Source organism: Entelurus aequoreus, linkage group LG12 (genome assembly GCF_033978785.1).
Source record: "Entelurus aequoreus isolate RoL-2023_Sb linkage group LG12, RoL_Eaeq_v1.1, whole genome shotgun sequence".
NCBI classification, from domain to species: Eukaryota; Metazoa; Chordata; class Actinopteri; order Syngnathiformes; family Syngnathidae; genus Entelurus; species Entelurus aequoreus.
The window spans coordinates 15,903,550-15,924,680 of record NC_084742.1 but is presented as its reverse complement, the minus strand read 5'-3'; the positions used below and the strand labels follow the sequence as shown (position 1 = coordinate 15,924,680).

The 21,131-nt window shown below is 39.9% G+C and overlaps 1 protein-coding gene across 4 annotated transcripts in view; it reads left to right on the top strand.

Moving 5' to 3' along the window:
• The first annotated feature begins 576 nt into the window (after positions 1-576).
• The window catches only part of iqsec3a (IQ motif and Sec7 domain ArfGEF 3a), a 122,914-nt gene continuing 102,359 nt past the window's right edge, over positions 577-21,131 (top strand). For all 4 annotated transcript variants that reach the window (XM_062064885.1, XM_062064884.1, XM_062064887.1 and 1 more), the window contains exon 1: positions 577-1,268. In XM_062064885.1, the coding sequence (XP_061920869.1) occupies positions 709-1,268 (560 nt within the window). In that variant the 5' untranslated portion in view covers positions 577-708. The remainder of the gene's footprint in view (positions 1,269-21,131) is intronic.

Here is a 21,131-nt window from a genome sequence, read left to right as displayed (position 1 = left end):
TCTATTATTCAATGTGTCAGCTTCTGTTTTTGCCGGACGTCGGAGCACGGCGCATCAATTGAGCACGGCACATCAAGTCCGCACAGAGCAGAGCGGACCGTGCGGGACAGGAAGTAGTGAACAAAATACAAAATAAAACACCGGGTTAATTTTCAAAATAAAATGCACTGTGTTTACGGCGGATCACATTTTTCTCACAGTAGAGTTTTAGATATAAAGTTTATTGTGACTTTGCTATTACTGTGTGGGTTAACAAAATAATAATAATGATAATAATGATAATAATAACAATAATAAGAAGAATAAACAGTTACAACTTGATGGTGTTTTCATCAAGTTAAGGGAAGAAGGACAGATTTTCACATTGAAGTCTCAATCAATCAATCAATCAATCAAAGTTTTTAAAAATAGTTTTTTTTTTTTTACAGCGTATGGCCGGCCCTGCGCACAGCCCATACGTGCCTACGTAATGACGTCAGTGCTCCACAATGGCCACGCCCCCTCACTCCACCGTTGCCGACACTCCCACCCCCACCTTCCTTGCTCCAACATCATATTAGGGCGAGGGAGGGAGAGAGAGAGAGAGAAAGAGACTACGCAAACCCAGCGGCGCGTTTGAAGCATCATCCCCGGCTTCGCCTCCTCCATCGACGGTCCGCAGGCGAGCAGAGAGCCGGGATTTCGGCGACACACATCTTCCCCTCAGTGATGGAGAGCCTGCTGGACAACCCGATGAAAGCCGTCTTGTACCTGAAGGAGCTCACCACCATCGTGCAGAACCAGCAGAGCCTCATCCAGACGCAGCGGCAGCGCATCGACGAGCTCGAGCGGAAGGTCGAAGACCTGATCGGCGAGAACAGACACCTGCGGGACCCCCAGCAGTACGTGCAGCAGCAGCACGCGCAGCCTCCACCAGCGCACGCCCACCCGCATCAGCACCACCAGAGCGGCGGCAACAAGGCTGCAGCGCACAGCGGCCAGCAGGCGCAGCAACAGCAGCATCATCATCATCATCATCACCAACAGCATCATCACCATCATCACCAGCAGCAGCAGCATCAGCAACACCCGACCCCTCCTGCTCCGGCTCCGGCGCCGCATCACCCGCAGCAGCTCCAGCTGGTGCCCACCTCGCCACAGTCTCCCCAAGCTAGCCAAGCCAGTCCGGACCCCAGCGAGGAGGGCAAGAGGAGCCCCTGCTGCAAGTCGCTGGTCCCGCAGACCCCCACCACCTTGTGCCGCTCGGTCGGACTGGCCAGGAAAGCAGAGTGAGTACATTCTCTATATATGAATATCTATGACGGTATGGTGCATTATGGATGGTAATCGTTCATTCTGCACATAACACACCCTTAACGACCCAATATGTGCTGATGCTGATATCGTAGGGCAGGGGTCCCCAACCCAAAACGTTGAAAGAGCCATATTGGTCCAAAAATACAGAAAGCGAATCTGTCTGAAAAGTGTTATAATGAAGGCAACGCATGACGTAAGTGTCTATATCAGCTAAATAGCCTACTATCAAAATGACTTTAAAGGCTTATAGAAGTGTTATAATGAAGGCAACACATGACGTAAGTGTCTATATTAGCTGTAACAGCCTACTATCAAAATGACTTTAAAAGTTGTATATAGGTGTTGTAATGAAGGCAACACATGACCTAAGTGTCTATATTAGCTATACTAGCCTACTATCAAAATGACTTTAAAAGTCTTATATAAGTGTTATAATGAAGGCAACACATGACGTAAGTGTCTATATTAGCTATAATAGCCTACTATCAAAATGACTTTAAAAGTCTTATATACGTCTTGTAATGAAGGCAACACATGACCTAAGTGTCTATATTAGCTATAACAGCCTACTATCAAAATGACTTTAAAAGTTTTATATAGGTGTTGTAATGAAGGCAACACATGACCTAAGTGTCTATATTAGCTATAACAGCCTACTATAAAAATGACTTTAAAAGTTTTATATAGGTGTTGTAATGAAGGCAACACATGACCTAAGTGTCTATATTAGCTATAACAGCCTACTATCAAAATGACTTTAAAAGTTTTATATAGGTGTTGTAATGAAGGCAACACATGACCTAAGTGTCTATATTAGCTATACTAGCCTACTATCAAAATGACTTTAAAGGCTTATAGAAGTGTTATAATGAAGGCAACACATGACGTAAGTGTCTATATTAGCTATAACAGCCTACTATCAAAATGACTTTAAAAGTTTTATATAGGTGTTGTAATGAAGGCAACACATGACCTAAGTGTCTATATTAGCTATAACAGCCTACTATCAAAATGACTTTAAAAGTTTTATATAGGTGTTGTAATGAAGGCAACACATGACCTAAGTGTCTATATTAGCTATACTAGCCTACTATCAAAATGACTTTAAAAGTCTTATATAAGTGTTATAATGAAGGCAACACATGACGTAAGTGTCTATATTAGCTATAATAGCCTACTATCAAAATGACTTTAAAAGTCTTATATACGTCTTGTAATGAAGGCAACACATGACCTAAGCGTCTATATTAGCTATAATAGCATACTATCAAAATTACTTTAAAAGTCTTATATAAGTGTTATAATGAAGGCAACACATGACCTAAGTGTCTATATTAGCTATAATAGCATACTATCAAAATTACTTTAAAAGTCGTATATACGTGTTGTAATGAAGGCAACACATGACCTAAGTGTCTATATTAGCTATAATAGCCTACTATCAAAATGACTTTAAAAGTCTTATATACGTCTTGTAATGAAGGCAACACATGACCTAAGTGTCTATATTAGCTATAATAGCATACTATCAAAATGACTTTAAAAGTCTTATATACGTCTTGTAATGAAGGCAACACATGACGTAAGTGTCTATATTAGCTATAACAGCCTACTATCAAAATGACTTTAAAAGTTTTATATAGGTGTTGTAATGAAGGCAACACATGACCTAAGTGTCTATATTAGCTATACTAGCCTACTATCAAAATGACTTTAAAAGTCTTATATAAGTGTTATAATGAAGGCAACACATGACGTAAGTGTCTATATTAGCTATAATAGCCTACTATCAAAATGACTTTAAAAGTCTTATATACATCTTGTAATGAAGGCAACACATGACCTAAGTGTCTATATTAGCTATAATAGCCTACTATCAAAATGACTTTAAAAGTCTTATATACGTCTTGTAATGAAGGCAACACATGACCTAAGTGTCTATATTAGCTATACTAGCCTACTATCAAAATGACTTTAAAAGTCTTATATAAGTGTTATAATGAAGGCAACACATGACGTAAGTGTCTATATTAGCTAAATAGCCTACTATCAAAATGACTTTAAAAGTTTTATATAAGTGTTATAATGAAGGCAACACATGACGTAAGTGTCTATATTAGCTATAATAGCCTACTATCAAAATGACTTTAAAAGTCTTATATACGTCTTGTAATGAAGGCAACACATGACCTAAGTGTCTATATTAGCTATACTAGCCTACTATCAAAAGGACTTTAAAAGTCTTATATAAGTGTTATAATGAAGGCAACACATGACGTAAGTGTCTATATTAGCTATAATAGCCTACTATCAAAATGAGTTTAAAAGTCTTATATACGTCTTGTAATGAAGGCAACACATGACCTAAGTGTCTATATTAGCTATAATAGCCTACTATCAAAATGACTTTAAAAGTCTTATATAAGTGTTATAATGAAGGCAACACATGACGTAAGTGTCTATATTAGCTATAATAGCCTACTAACAAAATGACTTTAAAAGTCTTATATAAGTGTTATAATGAAGGCAACACATGACCTAAGTGTCTATATTAGCTATACTAGCCTACTATCAAAATGACTTTAAAAGTCTTATATAAGTGTTATAATGAAGGCAACACATGACCTAAGTGTCTATATTAGCTATAATAGCCTACTATCAAAATTACTTTAAAAGTCTTATATACGTGTTGTAATGAAGGCAACACATGACGTAAGTGTCTATATTAGCTATAATAGCCTACTATCAAAATTACTTTAAAAGTCTTACAGTATATAAGTCTTATAATGAAGGCAACACATGACTTACGTTAAGTTAAAGTTAAAGTACCAATGATTGTCACACACACACTAGGTGTGGCGAACTTATTCTCTGCATTTGACCCATCACCCTTGATCACCCCCTGGGAGGTGAGGGGAGCAGTGGGCAGCATTGGTGACCGCGCCCGAGAATCATTTTTGGTGATTTAACCCCCAATTCCAACCTTTGATGCTGAGTGCCAAGCAGGGAGGTAATGGGTCCCATTTTTATAGTCTTTGGTATGTGTCCATATTAGCTATAATAGCCTTCTATCAAAATGACTATGTGTCGCAGGCTGAAGCAAATCTTCGTTGACAGAAATGTTGAAATGTAATATTTTTTTCTACACATTTTTACAACATTAGAAACCATTAGTAAATCAGAGGCTACTCAGAAGGTGAGATAACTCCTGGAAATTACTGGCTTTTAATGGCCAAAGGTATAGATGTGTGTGTCTAAGTTAAAGGAAACTGCAGGCTGTCTTCTTTTCATAGATTTATTACAATCTTTGGCAAACTAGGTAATGTTTGCTGTGGTCTGGAACAACATGGCACGCAAAAAACTATCAGAAATGCGGCCAATATTGCATACAGATAATGTGTCATGAGACATGCAAAACTAAACTATATACAAAGAGGATCAAATTAAAGGATATTAAATGAGCTCAAATGTACCTGCAAATGAAGCATAATGATGTGATATGTACATACAGCTAGCATAAATAGCATGTTAGCATCGATTAGCTAACAGTCATGCTTTGACCGAATATGCCAGATTAGCAGTCCACACAAGTCAATAACATCAACAAAGCGCATCTTTGTGCATTCACGTACAGCATACAACTTTTGGTGGACAAAACGAGACAAAGAAGGAGTGGAAGATTTTACATGTAAACAAACTGTTTGTATTTCCCCCCCATCTTCTTCCATATTCAGTCCTTTTTTGAAAAAAAACGCTCCAAGGAGCTACTAGGGCGGCACTAAAGAGCCGCATGTGGCTCGAGAGTCACGGGTTGCTGACCCTCGTCTTAGGGGAATTTCCAGGGATGATATCTAATAAACAATACATTCAGGTATTGGCAGCGAATTGCTTCATTTTGGTCCCAGCATTATTCACATTGTCGCCCATGCAGCGAAATCAATCTGATGCTTAATGGATATTGATTAGATTTTTTTGTGCTGCGGGTAGTTTCATAAATTGGTGAAACAATTATTAGCATTTATTATTGTTTATTCCCACCACAACCAAAAACGTTTGCTTAATTCTGACCGCATTTTACATATAGGGGTGCCGGGAAAAAAAATCAGTTTGCATCAGACTCACCAATTGTATAAATCACGAGTCCGTATCGATTGATAATTTTAAAGAATCATAAAAAAAATTAAAAATACAAAACATTTTTATTCTTACTTATCTGTACACTGCATATGCTTTGACCTGAATACTGACTGTATAATAACTCACCTTAAAGGTAAGCATCCATGGTTAAGGTAAACAAGCATGTGTAGACTATAAATTGCATGATTAATCTGCATTCATACGTGATTGATAAAATAATTGTGATTAATTTGCATTCATACACAATTATTACAATATTTGTTGTGATTAATCAGTGTGTTATATCCTTACCTTTATCTGCCCTAGTTTTTAGTGGGGGTGGGAAAAACTATCGATATGGAAATATATTGCGATACTTTCTCTAACAATATAATTTTGACATTTTTAATGTCTTAAGGTAGATTTTTATTTTTATTTTAAAGTAATGTTTTGATGCCGATTGTAACTTAAGGATGACTTCCGCACCTCCGCACTTTAAAGTGTTGCTATACTGCTGCATTGCTGTGCAGGGTAAGGCTCTCACAGACTCAAGCGGAACGTGTGTCCGCAGAGGTACCCCAGCAGACACAAGACATTGATACAACGTTGATTATACATACATGCCCTTTAAAACTGACTTTGAAACAACTTTGCAAAATAGTTGTATTTGTAAATTGAGACATTAGTTTTTAACGTTGGATCCACATTGTTGGTTGGGAATCCACATTTTAATGGTCAAATCAACATCACAACCTGACATTGAATACATGTCGTCAAAAAGCATGTTGTTTCAACGTTGTATTCGTGTTGTAAAATATTGGTTGGAAAATGACCAAAATTCAGTGGTCAAATCAACCCAACATTGATTATAGGTTGTCAAAGAACATGTTTTTCCAACATTGAGTTGCTCAACATCAGGACTTAATTCAACAAGTTCTCAACGTTGTTTTAATGTCTTGTGCCTGCTGGGACGCGCATACCAAAAACAGACGTCTGGCAGGCCCGTGCGCGCAAAGCTCAAATTTCCATATGATGAAATACTGCTCGGCATTCATTCCTCACATCTCCAAATTTTACAGGAAACTAAAACGCGAAAACTGCAGAGTTTCCGCGCGTACTAAGCTGGAGTCTGTGAGAGCCTGGTGAGCAAGGAAGCTATAACAAGTGGACAGTTAGGGAGTAAAGGATATATTTATATACATTAAAGTAATAAGCAAGCTTTCTATGCAATTGCAATAAATAGCCATGGATCATAGCTTGTCCAATGAATGATTACTGTCATCTAGTGTATATACAGTATATACCAGGGTTTTTCAACCACTGTGCCGCGGCACACTAGTGTGCCGTGAGATAGAGTCTGGTGTGCCGTGGGAGATTATCTAATTTCACATATTTGGGTTAAAAACATTTTTTGCAAAGCAGTAATTATAGTCTGCAAATGGTGTGTTGTTGTTGTTGAGTGTCGGTGCTGTCTAGAGCTCGGCAGAGTAACCGTGTAACACTCTTCCATATCAGTAGGTGGCAGCCGGTAGCTATATGCTTTGTAGATGTGGGAAACAGTGGGAGGCAGTGTGCAGGTAAAAAGGTATCTAATGCTTAAACCAAAAACTAACAAAAGGTGAGTACTCCTAAGAAAAGGCATTGAAGCTTAGGGAAGTTAAGTTAAGTCAAAGTTAAAGTACCAATGATTGTCACACACACACACTAGGTGTGGTGAAATTTGTCCTCTGCATTTGACCCATCCCCTTGTTCCACCCCCTGGGAGGTGAGGGGAGCCGTGGGGAGCAGTGGGCAGCTGCGGTGCCACGCCCGGGAATCATTTTTGGTGATTTAACCCCCAATTCCAACCCTTGATGCTGAGTGCCAAGCAGGGAGGTAATGAGTCCCATTTTTATAGTCTTTGGTATGACTCGGCCGGGGTTTGAACTCACAACCTACCCATCTCAGGGCGGACACTCTAACCACTAGGCCACTGAGTAGGTGGCCTAGTGCAGAACGAAACTAAGACTGAACTGGCTACAAAGTAAACAAAAACAGATTGCTGGACGACAGCAAAGACTTACTGTGGAGCAACGACAATGTACATCCGAACATGACCTGACAATCAACAATGTCCCCACAAAGAAGGATGAAAACAACTCAAATGTTCTTGATTGCTAAAACAAAGTAGATGTGGGAAACATCGCTCAAAGGAAGACATGAAACTGCTACAGGAAAATACCAACAAAAGAGAAAAAGCCACTAAAATATGATGATTTCTGCTGGTGGTGTGCCTCCGGATTTTTTCTACGCAAAAAATGTGCCTTGGCTCAAAAAAGGTTGAAAAACACTGGTATATACAACTTGTTTTTTAAACTGCATTTAAATTCATAACTGAACTATGTAGATTGTTATAACATTGGATCGTATCGTGACTTAAGTATCGTGACACATATCGTGACATGTATGGTGAAGTTCTTGCCAATGCACACACTGTAAATAAATATCTGTAGATTTTACGGTAAAAAACTGACAGCCCAATCACCAGAATTATACCGTACAATTTCTTACATCAAATTATTATTACTACCACTGATAAATGGTAAAATTGATGGTAAAATTCTAGTGGCTGAGCTAAAATCTAGTGCAGCTCTACTGTTACGTTTCGGTGTGGAGTTGTTGAACTGGACCCCAGGATGCAGAGACAGCAGAAAAAGTGCAGGTAAAAAGGCTAAACAGTGACAAGAAGCGTAGGGAAAGCTATACAACAAGGAGGTACAAAGCAAAATGAGGACAGGGGACCAAAAAAGGGCACGAAAAGCATCCTGATTTACAATTATGGACATGTGAGGGAGCCAATGCTCAGACAAGAGAAGTGGTGGGGGCAAACAGGAAGTGGAAAACAAAAATAAGAGTGGTGGACAGAAAATAATATAGAAACTTGGGACACTAATATAGTCAAAGTCCAAAGGGTGGGGGACCCTCAGGTACGCCGGGGTGATGGGTGGAATGACTGGATGGATTTGGCCGCGGTTGTCATTGTTGTGGTGGTGTTTGGTGTACCCGGCGGGTGGTTGTGCACAAATCGGGGTCTTTTAGCTGGGCTCTGTGTGTGTCTTATTCGCCGTTTTTTTTTTTTTTTTGGATGACTGGTTTGAGTGGTTGGACGATGTGCTTTCTTGGTGGAGGGGTCATCAGGTGTTGCTCTGGCCTCATGGGGGTTGTGATGTTTGTGTACGTGTATTTGGATGTGTTTGGTTATTGACATTTAGGAGTGTTTTTTTGTTGTTGTTGATTGATTTGGATTGGGTGGTCGCTTGTTTTCAATTCTGGCTTGTGTGGTGTCGTACGGGTTTGCTTTCTGTTGTGGGTGAGTCTGTGTCTGGCTGTTTCAGCTTTGCGCTGTGGGGTTTGTATCGATGGCTTGGTGCGGGGGAAGCGCAGCATTTTGGTTTGGTGTGGGTGCTGTGGCTCGGTTGTTTGGGTAGTGGTGTGTTTGTGCAGGTTTGGATCGGGGAGTAGAGTTTCATGGTGAGGGTGGCGGTAATGTCTCTTGCTTGCATGTTGGCGTTTGGGCTGGCTAGCGGACATGGTTCTGGTCAGTCTCCAAGGGTTTATCTGTGTGTAGTTGTTGGTCGCAGTTTTTTAGTCGTTTTGATTTGGTGCAGTGGTGCTGGCCGTCAGGGGTTTTGCAGCGTTGTCATTGCTGCCCTTTGTTTATGGTGTGGGCGCCCGTGGCTGCTGAGTTCGGTGCGAGGAGGTGGTCGCTATTGTGGTTCGTGCATGGGTGCGCATGCTCGTGGCGGTTGGCGGGGCTTTGTTTTCGTTTGTCGTCATATGGGTTGGCTTGTCGAGTGTCGGCTCGGGCCTACCCTCGCACTTAGCCGCGCCATCCTTTGTGCCCAATGTCGTGCCATTGTGTGGGTGTGGGCTTGTCGGGGTTGTCCATGGGGGCTGGGGGTTGGATGCGGCCAGACCATGGGTTGGCGGCCTGGGCTGCTGCGGCTGGGCTGTGTGTCTGGGGCACCCGGGTTTCGCCACCCTTCCCCTTCCGGATGCCTGGTTCGGTGGGGACCTGTTAGGTCTAATCGCCGCTCGCGGTCTGCAGGTCGTGACGCCTCTGTGTGTTATGTGGCAAGGAGAGAGAGAGAGCGGCCAGCTGCTGGGAAAGTGACCTTGTGTGTTGGCGTGTCTGATCTCTCCTTTTCCCCCTTTCTTTTCCTCCCTTCCCTCAGGGGGGGCTCAGCCGGCGCAGTTGCTGGATGTTTCATCTCCATCATTGGGGTCCCTGCAGAGGTGGCACGGGTTGTTTCCGTGCTCTCCTGGGGGGCAAGGGGGAGGTTTTGTGCTCATGGGGGCGCGGTTGTTTGTGGGGCGTGCTGTCCTGGGGGGAGGGCGTCCCATCCCTCTGCCCGTGTCAGGTGTGGTCTCTCGCTGGCTTTCGGGGTGGTTGTCTCCTGCTTCTCCCGTGCCTTGTCTTCAGCCGGACGTGCCTGTCCACGGCTTGCCGCTGGCCTACCCGGCGGCACAGTGAGCTCGGTCCTGGGGGTCCTGTTGCTGGCCGGCCTGCCTGCGTGGGGCCCGTGGTACCTTGTTCCCTGGGCACCGCGCTTGCTGTTTTAGTCTGGGCTTTCGAAGTGACGAGGGCTGTACCTTGGGTGCCGTTGTCTGGGCGTGGGCTTGTCGGGGTTGTCCATGGGGACTGGGGGTTGCATGCGGCCAGACCAGGTGTCGGCGTCCTGGGCTGCTGCAGCTGGGCTGTGGGCTCCCTACACTGGGAGACAAATATATTGTACATGCAAACATACATACATATGCACATACACATGTATATTCCTTCATACATACACACGCACATACATAGGTACTTACGCGCATACATAGGCACATACGCACGCACATACATACATACACATACACTTTACTTACACACACACACACACGGTACATACATCCACATGCTTATTCACTGTACAAACATACATACATACTGTACATACACATGCACATATGCATACATACACTCATGCATATAATTACGTTTCATCAAACATATATTAATATTGTCCCCCCTTTAACCCATGTTTACCATAACATTCTATAAGGTTAATATAGTCCGCTCCTCTTTCTTTCCCCATCTTTATCAGCTTTCTTTTGTATTTCAAGTATTCATTACATCTATGTAGTATTGCATTTGAAGCGATTGTAATGTTGATAATAGAGGTGAGTATTACTATATATACTGTATAACTATAATATATAATATAATATATATATAACTACTATAAATATAACTATACATACTATATGTATAACAATAATGTAATTTATATTGGTATTTCTATTTCTTCATTTGTAGTGCAATAATGTTCAATATCATTTCTTTATTATTACTTTCTACGTCATTAACTGGTGCTTTCCTATGATTTTTGGTATCATATTTGTACATATCGTATTTGCTGATGTTGTTCTGTTGTTGTTGTTGTTTGTTGTTGTAATCTCTGCTTTTTGTCCCCGAAATTTTACCCTATGTCTTATTTTAATTTGTATTTTCTATCCCGCCTGCTCCGTTCCGGCTGCGCCATAATAAAATACATCCATTTAGTAAAGTCAAATACAAATAAGGCAACAAGAGAAGCATCCCACACTTATTTTTTGTTATGCAATTCTGTACAGCAGATATGATTTGCCTGAATAACTGGACAGAAAAAAACAAAAAAAGAAGTCCAAACTCTGATTGATTGATTGAGACTTTTATTAGTAGGTTGCACAGTGAAGTACATATTCCGTACAATTGACCACTAAATGGTAACACCCGAATAAGTTTTTCAACTTGTTTAAGTCGGGGTCCACTTAAATTGATTCATGATACAGATATATACTATCATATATACTGTCATCATAATACAGTCATCACACAAGATAATCACATTGAATTATTTACATTATTTACAATCAGGGGTGTGGAGGGGGAGGGGGATGGGGGGGGGGAGGGTATGGACATCAAGTAGTGGACATAGAGAGAGAGAGAGAGAGAGAGAGAGAGAGAGAGAGAGAGAGAGAGAGAGAGAGAGAGATCAGAAGGCATAAGAAAAAGAAAAAGTATCTGCATTTGATTGTTTACATTTGATTATTAGCAATCCGGGGAGGGTGTTAGTTTAGGGTTGTAGCTGCCTGGAGGTGAACTTTTATTGAAGTTTTGAAGGAGGATAGAGATGCCCTTTCTTTTATACCTGTTGGGAGCGCATTCCACATTGATGTGGCATAGAAAGAGAATGAGTTAAGACCTTTGTTAGTTCGGAATCTGGGTTTAACGTGGTTAGTGGAGCACCCCCTGGTGTTGTGGTTATGGCGGTCATTTACGTTAAGGAAGTAGTTTGACATGTACTTCGGTATCAGGGAGGTGTAGCGGATTTTATAGACTAGGCTCAGTGCAAGTTGTTTAACTCTGTCCTCCACCTTGAGCCAGCCCACTTTAGAGAAGTGGGTAGGAGTGAGGTGGGATCTGAGGTGGAGGTCTAGAAGTAACCTGACTAGCTTGTTCTGAGATGTTTGGAGTTTAGATTCTCACGTGAGATCATAGCACCTACATTGTACGCACCTTTTCGGCCCGGTTCTGTGCGTACACATGCTTTATAGATGAGACCCTTGTACAGTCCATGTTTTATCGAATTATATAGAAAGAGGAACACAAAGAGATTGCTGGAACCTACTCGTAGAACGTATGGAGAGACCATGCAAAAACATGACAAATCAGCTACTTTGTAAAACTTTTGTTGGGACCTGGTTGGAGAACCTTCGGATGGAAAACAGCCCCAACATTAATACTTACGTACTGTATACTAGTGTTTGGTTTAAGAGGGGACAGACAGAGAGAATTAGAAACTGAATCCACAAAACAATCAAAGTGTTGCAACCTCACCACCCTAATGCTACTAAAACAATAAATACACTTTCATGTACAGACCCGCCACCATTGAAAGTGACCGTGCTGCTGTAGCCACTCCATCAGTCCCCTCTCAGCTGCATTGTTGGATATAATCCACGCTGATATATTGCAAAAGTCAAGATGTGGAAGCCGGAAAAGACAGGAAGTGCAGGAATATGCAGTGACGCACGGTGGGTGGGTGAACTTTGCTTGATCTACTTAGGCAAACAGCAATGGGCGCCTGGGAGGCATGCGAGAAGGTTACCCTCGGCAACCGAAATCCTTAGGCGGAGACTGGAATCCATTTGGGAGAAGACGCTTCCAACAAGACGTCAGATGTAGTCCTGTCACGGCGATGGAAACAGGGGATTGGATTTTGATGGATGCCGACATCAATCCTCAGGATGGTCCAGAAGCATCTTTCCACTCATTTCTGAAATTCCTGCGCTTCCCCAAGTCATTTGCTTGATTAAAAAAAAAAAAAAAAAGAAGCGGGAAGCGGGAAATCCATTTGCGAGGCTGTAAATGAAAAATGAAATGCTCTTGCACGTTACACCTCCCTCGTTTCAATGCTAATGGAGGTTACGCTCTGTTAGCAGTAGACACTTGTCCTGTTATTTGACTGGGATGGAGCCCACACAGTGGACTAGTGGTTGGCAAGTAAGCCTCACAGCTTACTGATCCGGGTTTGAATCTCGGTCGGAACATCTGTGTTCTATGTTCACCCCATTCCTAGCATGGATTGAACTCCTCCTCCATCATCTATACCAGGGGTGTCAAACATACGGCCCGGGGGCCGGATCAGGCCCGCGAAAAGGTTGTATCCGGCCTGCGGGATGAATTTGCTAGGTCTAAGAATGAGCTGACATTTTTAAATGAAAGAAACTGCTGTTCTATATGTGTCCACTAGATGTCGCAATAGCAATTATTTGTATCTTTGTAGATGATGCTACATATGTAAAAAAATAAAAATAAACCACATGATGTTGAGAAAAATGAGCAAACTACATAAATAACATCCTGTAATTTGATTTTGATATTATTTTTTATCTTGATAGATTGAAAATTAACACCAATGAGTTGACTGATGAAGATTATCACATCATTTATTCAGAAAGTATAAATAACGACAAATAAAGATAGAATACTATTAACCGCAACATGTAAGTGTAAAAAAAAAACCCAACAACATTGTGATTTGTACATTTTCAGAATGTGCTTGTTCTATTTTTAAACAAAAAAACAATCTGGAGTTGTCTTTATTTTTAAGTTATCGTACCGTGATTTTACCAGTCCGGCCCACTTGGGAGTAGATTTTTCTCCATGTGGCCCCTGATCTAAAATGAGTTTGACACCCCTGATCTGATTGATTGATTGACTGAGACTTTTATTAGTAGATTGCACAGTACAGTACATATTCCGTACAATTGACCACTAAATAGTAACACCCGAATAAGTTTTTCAACTTGTTTAAGTCGGGGTCCACGTTAATCAATTCATGGTATCTATACGAATATGTACTTCTTTACAAGGCTGAACAGACTGCCTGTTGATTGTTGTAGTTCTGCTGCCACCCTATCTGGAGCCTTGTGTAATTTCCAAGCACAAAAAAAACCACTGAAAGTCCACCTCGCCTCTCATCCAATGTCAGCTAGCATCGACTCCTGCTCCATGTAAAGCCTGTGCTCTTACAACACAAAACACTCGCTATTACACACACACATGTTGTTCAGCTCCCTCGGATCTAGAACGGTCTATGTGTCACATGACTTCGGCTAACTGGGTGCACTTCCTGCAGATGTGTATGGCACATGGATTAGCGGAATTAAGCAAAGGTTAAAAGTCGTAGAAAATGGTTATGATGTCCTAATTTTTACATTTGTGGGTTGTGTTCAATGTGCTTTTGAAGACATACTGGCATAAGTAGTTTAGATCAAAGGTCTTCAATTTGGGGTCTGAAGAGGTACTGCAGGGGTGTCATGACATTTTTGGTTGATTAGACTTTCTTTTGAAAATATATATTTTATATTGCCCTTGCAATTTTGCCACAAATGTAAATGCCTTTAAATACACTTTTGCATTGACAACACACTGTGGATGGCCACCCTACTCATTAATAAAACATTAATAATTATACAGAATCATCACATTCATGTTAGTATTTAAGATAGTTAGGAATTAGCAGCTAAAGATTAGCGGTGCAAATTACCAGCTGGTGATTAATGCACTAGTTGCCAACTAGTATTATTATTTTGTATTATTTGAATATCTTAGTAAAGTTTTGCACAATTACAAGGTACATTTAGGATATATTCAATTTAAAACATCATTTTATACAGCTAGGGGGGCCCCATTTAAAGTTTTCTAATCATGAGAGGAATGGTCAATTAGTTGCTGATAGGGGTTTGAATCGATAATTAATGTCCACTAATTCCTGTCCCCTACTAATTCCTGGAATCGATGCAGATACTTAACGATACTTATCTTTTGTTCTTTGGTATGTGTTCATGTGTTCATAAATGTTAATTTGTTTAAATATAAATTTAACATTTAACCGTGAGCTGATAATGATAACTGTGGTCACCAGTTGTTATCTCTTGTTTTCTTACACTTCTGAGTCTCATTAGCAAGTACTGTATTAGACTTTGCATGCAGTTGCAATTCCAAGACATTAGATGGCAGTAGTGCATAGGCTATGGCAGGGGTCACCAACCTTTTTGAAACCAAGAGCTACTTCTTGGCTACTGATTAATGCGAAGGGCTACCAGTTTGATACACACTTAAATAAATTGCCAGAAATAGCCAATTTGCTCATTTTACCTTTAACTCTATGTTATTATTAATAATTAATGATATTTACACTTAATTGAACGGTTTAAAAGAAGAGAAAACAAGAAAAAAATTACAATTAAATTTTGAAACATAGTTTATTTTCAATTTCGACTCTTTAAAATTCAAAATTCAACAGAAAAAAAGAAGAGAAAAACTAGCTAATTTGAATCTTTTTGAAAAAATAAAAAAAATAATTTATGGAACATCATAAGTAATTTTTCCTGATTAAGATTAATTTTTGAATTTTGATGACATGTTTTAAATAGGTTAAAATCCAATCTGCACTTTGTTAGAATATATAACAATTGGACCAAGCTATATCTAACAAAGACAAATCATTATTTCTTCTAGATTTTCCAGAACAAAAATTTTAAAAGAAATTCAAAAGACTTTGAAATAAGATTTACATTTGATTCTACAGATTTTCTAGATTTGCCAAAATATTTTTTTTAAATTTTAATCATAATAAGTTTGAAGAAATATTTCACAAATATTCTTCGTCGAAAAAACAGAAGCTAAAATGAAGAATTAAATTAAAATGTATTTATTATTCTTTACAATAAAAAAAATAAATGTACGTGAACATTGATTTAAATTTTCAGGAAAGAAGAGGAAGGAATTTAAAAGGTAAAAAGGTATATGTGTTTAAAAATCCTAAAATAATTTTTAAGGTTGTATTTTTTCTCTAAAATTGTCTTTCTGAAAGTTATAAGAAGCAAAGTAAAAAAATTAATGAATGTATTCAAACAAGTGAAAACCAAGTCTTTAAAATATTTTCTTGGATTTTCAAATTATATTTGAGTTTTGTCTCTCTTAGAATTAAAAATGTCGAGCAAAGCGAGACCAGCTTGCTAGTAAATAAATAAAATTTAAAAAATAGAGGCAGCTCACTGGTAAGTGCTGCTATTTGAGCTGTTTTTAGAACAGGCCAGCGGGCTACTCATCTGGTGACCGCGTTGGTGACCCCAGGGCTACGGTGTGTTGTGATCACCTTTGCATAGTTGTTTTTACACCTAATCTGCGATTGCGATGTGTCTGCATATTAATCAACCAAATTGAAGAAGGAAGTTTGCCAAACATGTTAGAATACAGTAAAATCTGCATTAAAGCCATATTGACGTTTATTGCCATTACGCTCTTATACGTTTATATGGATGTGCACACAAACACGCATTCACAAATACACACATTAGGACACTTTTTTTTTGCCACACAGCAGAGTGTTGATAGTGACGTAACAACAATAATTTGTACCAAAATAACATACGCGTAGAGACTGTTTTTGCATTTCACCCTTCACTGCAGTGAATTTATGTACAGTATGTGTAACTTTAAATGATGTAGCGTTCGAACATGTTTTATAATATCCACAAATATTAATGAGCAGGATGTGTACAGTGCGACCTTGTGTCGACTTTGCTTGTTGGTTGTAGTTAGTTTATACCAAATTGATGTTGTGCTCTTGTCCATTTTAAAATGAAGCTCATAGTCATTGATCAACGATTCTATCTTTGCCCTCAAGAGGGCGGCAAAAGCTCTCCGACTCAAATCGTAGGGAACAAAATTTAGGCCACAGGCCAATCTTCTAGTTAAAGTTAAAGTACCAATGATAGTCACACACCCACACACACTAGGTGTGGTGAAATCACCCTCTGCATTTGACCCATCCCCTTGTTCCACCCCCTGGGAGGTGAGGGGAGCAGTAAGCAGCAGCGGTGGCCGCGCTCGGGAATTATTTTGGTGATTTCACCCCCAATTCCAAGCCTTGATGCTGAGTGCCAAGCAGGGTGGTAACGGTTCCCATTTTTATAGTCTTTCGGTATGACTCGACCTTCCGATCTCAGGGCGGACACTCTAAAAATATTTAATGTCTCACGGGCCCGCACTGAAAAATCAGTCACTTGGCCCGTGGGCCGTAGTTTGAATATCTCTGGCCTAAAGCACCAGTTGGTTTTGTTTGTAAATTTCAAGTCAATTTGACAACAGCGCCACCATGTGGTGTATAAATCAGAAAAGTGTTTTTTTTTTTTGGACACATTTCATCCATGTCTGTGTTAGCGTTGTTTGTTTGTGTATGAACTGGATGTCTTAATGCAGGAACCCACAGCTTCTTGGGTCTAAAAATCAATGTATTTCTGCTTCTTCCCGTAACAAAACACAAGTGGGAGGGACTGAGATAGATTGGTAGGTGATAGATGAGACGAGCAGTCCAATCTATACTCGCTCTCCTTGCCTTCTCAGCACTCCAAAAGTCAAACGTCCATTCCTGCAAACCTCTGCTGTAATCTGGTGCTCCCGTTCCCTCTTTACAGTGGCAGGAATGGGAATCACGTCCTCCTGCTCGGTCATGACAGGGTGACTCTGCACCGCTGCTGCTGGAATCTAAATCACCGAATATCACATTTGGGTGCTTTTAAATTGCTTCATTTCTCACCAGTGCCGATGGAGCTGGCGGGTGAATTGTGGGTGGAATGTGAGCCGCTTTCATGCACAAGTTGAGGGAAGGGGGGGGGGGCAGTAAAAAGACATTCCCGTATTAATGCAGAGCTGTAAAATGTCGTGACTCGCAGCAGAGCGAGTGTTCTATGGAACGAGGAACAATGTTTATTGAACAGGATGGGGGTGAAATGTTCCTCCATCTGTCGTTGAGATTTCACTGAAGCTTAGAGCTGAAAATCCCTCAGACAGTTCTGTTGTTTTGCACCATGCAAGGTTCGGCGCTCGTTTAAACCAGTGTTTTTCAACCACTGTGAGATATCGCCTGGTGTGCTGTGGAAAATTACGCAACTTCACCTAACTGGTCCAAAAAATATTTTTTGCAAATCAATCATTCTAATCTGCAAATAATGTGGTGTTGCTTAGTGTCTGTGCTGTGTAGAACTTGGCAGGGTAACCACGTAATACTCCATGTCAGTAGGTGGCAGCAGGTAGTTAATTGCTTTGTAAATGTCTGAATGTGTCGGGTGAGACGACGATGGTTTGTTGTGATCCCAATATGCAGACCACAGCGGGAGGCAGTGTGCAGGTAAAAAGGTATGTAACGCTTAAATCAAAAATGAACAAAAGTGAAAGGGAAAGGAAAAGGCAATGGCTATGCAAAACAAAAGTAAAACTCAACTGGCTACAAAGTAAACAGAAACAAAATACTGGACGACAGCAAAAACTTACGGCGTCCACAAAGTACATCCATGCATGACATGATAATCAACAATGTCCACACAAAGAAGGATAGCAACATTTTAAATAGTCTTGCTTGCTAACACAAAGCAGGGGCGGGGAATAGCGTTTAAAGCAGGGGTTTCCAAAGTGCGGCCCGGGGGCCATTTGCGGCCCGCAGGTCATTTTTTAACGGCACAGCCCCACTTTGCATTAACTTGATGTGCTTGGTCAAAGAACTGTGGTAGTAGTTGTATTGATGAAAATAGTACTCACTTCTCTTATCCGAACTGGAGCCTCCACATAAAACAAAACTGAAGCGACGTGACAACATCATTCCCTCAATCCTGCCTTGCAGTCACAGTTTGCTGAGATGACATTAGATTGGTTATCTTTGACAATCCTGGATGTCAAACTTGGGTCGGATCATTTCCCGAGAGTGCATGACTCTAGCCTGCCTGGATGACACAATGTTCACTGAGATTATACAGATAAACACAAACGTCACAAACAAAGTGGTCATATCTTTCTAGACTGGCCTGAACAAATAAGTAGTTCACAAAGTCCAGGTGTGAGACATCGGGGAAGATGTCATGCATGGTTTCTGCGTCAGCCTTGTCGATCTTCTTCAGATCCCTGCATACAAGTCCCTTCGTCCTTTTAACGATGAAGGGACTTCTTATCTAATGACTCACAGTATGTCACAGCCGGTGCAATGTTATTTTCTACTGAATAGTTCGGAATTACTACTATCGTGAACGATGACGCTTGCCCTTCAAAATGGATTCCGGCAATGCATTGTGGGATACTTTTGGGAAGGGAGGGTCGGTTTCAGCAGCCATGCGGTACCACAATAATAGTTGTCATTTCCCTTTATTTAATCAGGTAAAAACTCCTTGAGATTAACATTTCATTTTTTCAAATAAGTGTTGGGTGCATTCATAAAAAGGCACCATAATCTAACAGAGGCATGAAAGTGGTCAGGATGAAGCGTTTCCTAACTTGTAAAAAGCAGAGTAATGCGGAAAAAATACCTGGGAACAGCAAGCATGAAGGATATCAAACTGGGACTGGTCAGTCCGCACCTGCGATCTCCAGGAGTGATCGTCAGGTATAATTAGGGAGACAAACGATCATTGTGGTATCGTCTCTGCCAGACGTCAGTAATATAAAAAATATGAGAGTCAAAAACAGAATGAGTATTCTCATCATGATAGAAGATCAACAGAATATAAGCAAGTTATGACAGCAGCTACTTTAAATATGGTTTTAAAAGTTTGTTGTTCGGTCATTTTGTATTAAAGTTAAAAGAATGCTTACAAAAATGTACACAACATTGAAGACATTGTTGTCATTTCCGTCCAAAGACTAGATTTTGGGTGCTGATCATGAGCGAAATAAGACCCAATATAGTTAGTAAAAAACGCTGTACCTGTCACTCACGCACTAGTGAGTCGGAGGAGGTAACCGTATTGATCTAGATATAGATAGTATTAACACCAAAGTGTAGTGCAGGGGTGTCCAAATGATGGCCCGAGGTCCATGTGTCCAGGTCCACCGGCGAGACGTCATGAGTTTAATAGAGAATCAGGCCGGGGGGGAGATTTTAAATCATTTTAAAATCCAACTTGTATGCGGCTGCTTTGTCACCATCTTGTGGACAACATATGCATTTCAGGCTTATGACCATTTACCATGCTTTCAATGAAACTAAGTGCAGCATTTTACTTGTATGGCCCAATGCAAACAGCCTTCCCTAGTCATTATGCAAAAAAAAAAAAAAAAAATGCCAACAGACATGGTCACACATAACATAATATAACACAATTTGTGGATATTATAAAAAAATGTCCACACACCATAAAACAATCAGAATTACACCCATTTAAGTCTATAACAAAGCGTGATGGAAAAATGCTAACCACTATCTCCTCACTCATCCATGTTTGGCGCATTTTAGCTGCTTGATCATTCAGATTGATTACACAACTTTAAGGAGGTTGTCACGGAAGTAAACAAGGTAGAAGTCCAACTTTCACAGACTCTTACTGTCCAATTATATTAATTATACAGTATATCCATTATATTAATATAATATGTACACACACATATGTACAGATGCACACAAACACACATGTATGTATATATATATATATATATATATATATATATATATATATATATATATATATATATATATATATATATATATATATATATATATATATATATATATATATATATATATATATATATATATATCAATGTTTATTTATATAGCCCTAAATCACAAGTGTCTCAATATATAGTTACTTTACATGCAGTCGGGTTTCGGCCCTCAGGCAAATTTTTCTAGCACAATGTGGCCCCTATGGCAAAAAGTTTGTACACCCCTGGTGTAGTGGTATATACAAAACAAAAATGTACATCTTACGATATAACTCTTAATTTTTTATATTAAAATGTTAACGTCTGGCTACTGCAGGGACGTGCAGAGTGAATATCAAAAACAAAATAAATATGAATATGTGTCCATTAAACTGTGTTATATATGTATTTTCTGCGCACCCGGTTATAAGGCACTCTTGATTTTTTTTTTTAAAAATTAAAAGATTTTAAGTGCGCCTTATAGTCCGAAAAATACGGTACACACTGCAAAAAGTGACATAAAGGGGTGCAAAAGTCAGACGATCAATGTTTACTTACAAACCTTGAGAAAGAACATTTACATCGTCTTTGTCAGTAAAAATGTTCGTATTTCAGCCTACAACATTTCTATTTCCAACTAGAGAAAACATATTGCTGTAAGTTGTAGATGTTTTTA